Source organism: Rutidosis leptorrhynchoides, chromosome 1, assembly GCF_046630445.1.
Source record: "Rutidosis leptorrhynchoides isolate AG116_Rl617_1_P2 chromosome 1, CSIRO_AGI_Rlap_v1, whole genome shotgun sequence".
NCBI classification, from domain to species: domain Eukaryota; kingdom Viridiplantae; phylum Streptophyta; class Magnoliopsida; order Asterales; family Asteraceae; genus Rutidosis; species Rutidosis leptorrhynchoides.
In genome coordinates, this window is record NC_092333.1 from 580,882,280 (window position 1) to 580,887,598 (window position 5,319).

Here is a 5,319-nt window from a genome sequence, read left to right on the forward strand (position 1 = left end):
TCATAATAAATTTTTAAAGTTCGATAAAAATTCAAATAACAAATAATGAAAAACTAAATGTATTGTTGCTATAATACAATACTATAATATAATCTTGTAGACTTTTAGGCCAAACGTATAACAATAAGGTAGGGGTCGACCGTGCTTCGCGGCGGAAAAATAGAACACAATATCCTTATGTTATGTAACTTATATATTAGGCTCAGAGTTACAATATACATAAGTCGATCAAAAGAAAGAGTTTCATAATTATTACGATATACGCATTGTTAGCTACATACACAGTACTTTTTATTTGTCATTTGCTTCTTCTTTATCTTCTGAATAAACATTGGATGTTAGTTCTTCGTTGGCTGATGTGACACGTGGTACTTGTTACAATGGGTTGTTTACCTAGGGATGAAAACGTAATAACATTTGTTTGTCAACAACTATTGGCGAAATATCTTAATAGCGTCTTCTGATGGCACCAATTATATCTGTAATGTAGAATTTTAAATTATTTTGTACATTTTTCAAACTGGTTTGCTTGTTGACTACACCTGCAACAGTACCAGCAGTTTGTATGAGTACAGAAGTTCTGCTCCTGACCAAAGTAACAACACATGTAACAAAACCGGAACTCTGGAAGTTTGTATGACACACCCATCCACATCCATGCCCAAACCGCCCTAGACCCATCACATGAAAGCAAATCAGGCTCACTTAGTGACCCATTCATGTAGACCTTTCTTCAAATTCTTATGATTCCCTCAGAATGTTACACCCTAGATCAATAATTAGAGAAGTTCTTGATCAATTTACGGAAAAAATTTTAGATCCACTGGCAGCAAAAGGGAATAAAAAAGTACACACACTAAACATAAAAGTACCACTTGACCTCCCCAAATGGAGTCTACTGCAAACCGAAAAACCACTTTACAAAGCACACAACTCAACCCACATACAATAAAAATCTAACTAAATAAATACATATCCACAAGGAAGAAAATTACCATAACCTAATCAGGTTATATAAACCCGGTTAGAAATAACAAAGATAAAAATTACCATAATCAAGGGCTAATCAGGTTATATAAACCTTATTAGAATAAACAAAAGGGGTTTTTTGTAACCCATCATGTCCCCAACTCATAATTAAGATATCATTTGCTTGACCGTCTAACATTTCAAACTTCAAACACTTAACGAATCGACATCTCGATGTGATATAGCCTTTTCTATTTTAGTTGGGAAAGAACGGCGAAGTCCATCCGAACCGTCCAATGAAGAATGAGATATCAACTTACTACACGTTATCTCATTATCAAAGCGCCTTTGTTGATATATTTTGTCATATGAGTTATTCTTTTGAGCTCGTCTGATAGTGTCCATCCTATGACTCCCGAAGTAGTATAATGTATCTAACTTGACAAAATCATAAACCTGATGAATTCAAAAAAAAAAAAAAAAAAAAAAGATAGAACTTAGGCAAACTATTTGGTGCAAATACATGTATCATAAAACATATAATATAAATATAAATGCAGTTATATATTATGGACCTTTTCACGATTTCCGCCACTGATAATTACTGTCGGAAAGCATATAGAAACGTTAGGTACTGCAACACGCACCTGAAGATCATGTCAAACTATAAGACCACATACATATCTAGAACAACAAATTTAAAGTCTAACCATGATATGCTCAACAGTCTTAAAAGATGAATGAGCAATCATACCCTTTGTATGCAAAGCCTTCAATACCTGAAAGAAAATATCATGTTGGCATATACACATTAATCGCCTGAAGAAAAAAATCATTACATCATTCTATAAATCGCGTATACACATAAATCATTCAAAAAAAAGGAACAACATAAAGAACTTTGATACAACCAGAAGCAAACTAATGAGATATTGAGATAGCAGTGATCATCATATTTGGAAGGTATCAATCACTCGTTTATAAACCCTTCTACTGTTTCTAAAAAATTAAAGCATATATAATCTAGCATATTATAACCTAGGGAGTGCAACACCTCAATTAAGGTGTATAATGCCATGTAATGTTTAATCTCACTGATCGCCCTTTAAGTTCCACACATATATGTACGTAAGAAATTAATCAGATACATATCAAATAAAATAATAATTACTCACAAGAGAAATCAAGTGATCACATTTTTCTTCCGTAAGAAAACCTTCATACACAAAAGCTCTGCAAAATTAAAACAGGAATCAAGGTGTTTAGCTCAATTACATATAGTTGGCTTTACATCAGAAGTGAATCACCATTGTACAAAATCACCATAACAATTGTAAAAATATCATTTTTTTGATCAACTTTGCATATATTATAAAAATCAAAGACATAATTACCAAATACCTAACCATTAAAAACAAAATAGATTGGATTTAAGCAACTAAAATCGAAAATTGGCTTCAACCTGGAAATCGAGATTTTCTACCTTTATGCATTTTATGCATATATTGAATTCAAGCAAAGAAATGGAATTCATCGATGATTTTCGATGTTGGATTGATTTCTTTAGTCGTTCAGATTAGAATCGACTTCATTGCTGGATCATTGATTTTATTGCCGAATTCGATTTCACTCGGTCTAATCGATCTAAAACAATCGAACGTATTGATTTGAGATCTTTAATCAATCGAGATTTAATAATACATCCGATCGAAAAAGCCATATCTTCTTCTGTTATAAATGTTCGATATGGGTGAACAAATGTGTAATCTTGATTTTGATTTTAGTCGTGTGTTTTTGGGAGAAAATTAGGTTTTTTGGTAGAATGTGAATGAATGGCCAGGTGCCATTATGATCGAGTGCATTCATTTCCTCAATCATAGCAGCAAGCAATCCAGAATGAGCCAAAGCTTCACCAACAGTTTTCGGAATGGCGAATGAGTCTAAAGTGGCAACAAAAGCACGAGAAGAGACGGACAATTTATCATAAGAGACAAAGGAAGCAATAGGATAAGTACACTTACGTTTACCTTTTCGAAGAGCAGTCGGTATATCAGAATCAGAATCGAAAGATTGAGTATCATGAATATCATTAGAAACATTACTCGGTGACTCACCAGGAGGATCTACCGACGATGACTGTGGCTCAGGAGCGGGCACTGATGTAGGACGGGGTCGTCGACTGTATATATATTGAAAATGGTCAGTTTGTTCTGATGGTGTGGGCTCTGGTGTGGGATCTGGTGTGGGATCTGGTGTGGGAACTTCCATGCTATATCTCAATAAGTCATCACTCTCCTCATGATTGCGAGAAATGGTTGTGGGAAAGAACGGTAATTCTTCTTGAAATGTGACGTGTCTGGAAACAACATAGCGTTGGAGAATTGGTGAAAAACATCTATACCCTTTCTGAAGACGAGAGTATCCTAGAAAGATACACTTAATAGATTTAGGATCTAATTTGGTTAGGTGAGGTTGGGTGTCTCGAACAAAACAAGTGCTACCAAATATCTTAGGCTCGATTGGAAACAAGGATTTTGTAGGAAATAAGATACTATATGGAATATCACCATTAAGAACTTCAGACGGCATGCGATTTATAAGAAAGCACGCAGTTGATACGGCATCAGCCCAAAAAGGTTTTGGAACATTCATTTGAAATAATAGTGCTCGGGCCACCTCAAGAAGGTGTCTATTTTTCCGTTCCGCAACCCCATTTTGTGCTGGTGTATCAACACATGACCACTCATGCAGGATACCTTCTTGTAGCATATATGATTTAAATGACTCTGAGAGAAATTCTTTTGCGTTATCACTTCTCAGAGTTAGAACAGAAGTATGAAATTGTGTTTTTACTTCAGCAACAAAAGAACAAAAATGATTAAACACTTCCGAGCGACTTTTCATTAAATAAAGCCATGTAACACGAGAGTAGTCATCAATAAAAGTAACAAAATATTTAAAACTAGATTTTGATGTCACAGAACACGGACCCCAAACATCAGAATGTACTAATTCAAATGGGGACGCAGCCCGCTTATTGACTCTAGGACTTAAGTGGACTCGTTGATGCTTAGCGAACTGACAAGACTCACAATATAAAGAGGATAAACCGGAAAACTTAGAACATAGTTTCTTCATATTCTATAAAGAAGGATGACCTAACCGACAATGCATCATAAGAGGAGAGGATGACTTTGAGCAAACTTATGACCGGGGAATTTTTGTTGTAGTTTCAAGTATGTAAAGTCCATCAGATACCCGTCCTTTACCAATAATCTGTTTCGTCGAGAGATCCTGAAAGATACAAGAGTCAGGAAACAGTAAGGCTACACAATTTAAGTCACGAGTAAGTTTGCTGACGGATAGCAGGTTAAATGAGAAATTGGGCAGACACAAAACAGATGATAAAGATATAGATGGGGTGAGGTTGATAGTGCCGGAACCAAGAACAGGGGAGGTGGTACCATTTGCAATTGTGACATACGATGAGTGTGTATTGAAGTCAGAGTAAAGATGGTTATTACCTGTCATATGATCCGAGGCACCAGCATCAATGACCCATTTGGAGGCTGATGATAAGAGACACGTGTCATTACCTGTTTCGGCAAAAGCAACGGTTGAAGTAGTAGGTTTCACAGATTCACCATTTGCAACAGTTGAAGATGCAGCATGTGCTGAGAGATTATTCCTCATATTTTGAGTTTGCAATTTCTTGCAAAATCGTTTAGTATGTCCAAGTTCATGACAATAAAAACACTCCACACCAGAATTAGTGGGTTCTTCCATTGTTCTATCAGTATGGCCTCCTCTTGAACTTCCTCGATAACTTCCTCGATAACTTCCTCGATAACTTCCTCGATAGCCTCCACGAGACCTCCATCCTCCTCTAAATCCTCCACGACTGACAAGAGCAGTGTTGTGCTAAGAAACTTGAGGTGTTTTAACATCCTCGTGACGGAGGACACGAGCAAATGTTTCTTGAAGAGAGGGAATTGTAGACTCGTTCAAAAGCTAGGACTTAATAGCATCATGTTCTGGTCGTAAACCAGTTAGAAAGCTCATGACCGCTATTTGCTCACGTTGTGTCTGCATAGTCTTAATATCAGCACTCAAAGGCATCACAGAGTTAAACTCCTCATATGTTTTCTTAAATTCCATAACATAAGCCATTAAAGATCGATCGTGTTGTTCACCGCGATGAAAAGATTTGCACACATTAAATATTCTAGAGATATTGCTCTTTCCAGAATATAGAAAATCGAGATACTCCATAAGTTCTTTTACATACTCACAATGATTTACCAACGAAGTAACCGAAGATTCAATGGAATTCATAATTTGAAGAAAGAG

General features: G+C 35.9%; 1 protein-coding gene across 4 annotated transcripts; it reads right to left on the reverse strand.

Moving 5' to 3' along the window:
• Positions 1–634: 634 nt before the first annotated feature.
• Positions 635–2,779, reverse strand: LOC139882480 (probable trehalose-phosphate phosphatase 1). Of its 4 annotated transcripts, XR_011771803.1 has the most exons (5): positions 2,453–2,779; positions 2,145–2,202; positions 1,724–1,748; positions 1,545–1,616; positions 858–1,425 (listed from the first exon to the last, which is right to left on the reverse strand). XR_011771803.1 is itself a non-coding variant. In XM_071866797.1 (3 exons), the coding sequence occupies exons 1-3, from the start codon at positions 1,719–1,721 to the stop codon at positions 1,177–1,179; spliced, it is 363 nt and encodes a 120-aa protein (XP_071722898.1). In that variant the 5' UTR covers positions 1,722–1,729; the 3' UTR covers positions 858–1,176. The 4 variants fall into 4 exon arrangements, 1 of the variants encoding a protein (XP_071722898.1); XR_011771801.1 differs by lacking the exons at positions 2,145–2,202; positions 2,453–2,779 and adding an exon at positions 635–767 and having other exon boundaries at positions 1,051–1,425; positions 1,680–1,729; XR_011771802.1 differs by having other exon boundaries at positions 858–1,616.
• Positions 2,780–5,319: the final 2,540 nt, after the last annotated feature.

Excerpts from the sequence above, each read along its gene's own strand:
- LOC139882480 (XM_071866797.1), bottom strand. The coding sequence starts at position 1,721 with ATGATTGCTCATTCATCTTTTAAGACTGTTGAGCATATCATG. Across the intron at positions 1,617-1,679 it reads AGACTGTTGAGCATATCATG|GTGCGTGTTGCAGTACCTAA; the intron begins GTTAGACTTTAA and ends CATGATCTTCAG. Across the intron at positions 1,426-1,544 it reads GTGGCGGAAATCGTGAAAAG|GTTTATGATTTTGTCAAGTT; the intron begins GTCCATAATATA and ends TGAATTCATCAG.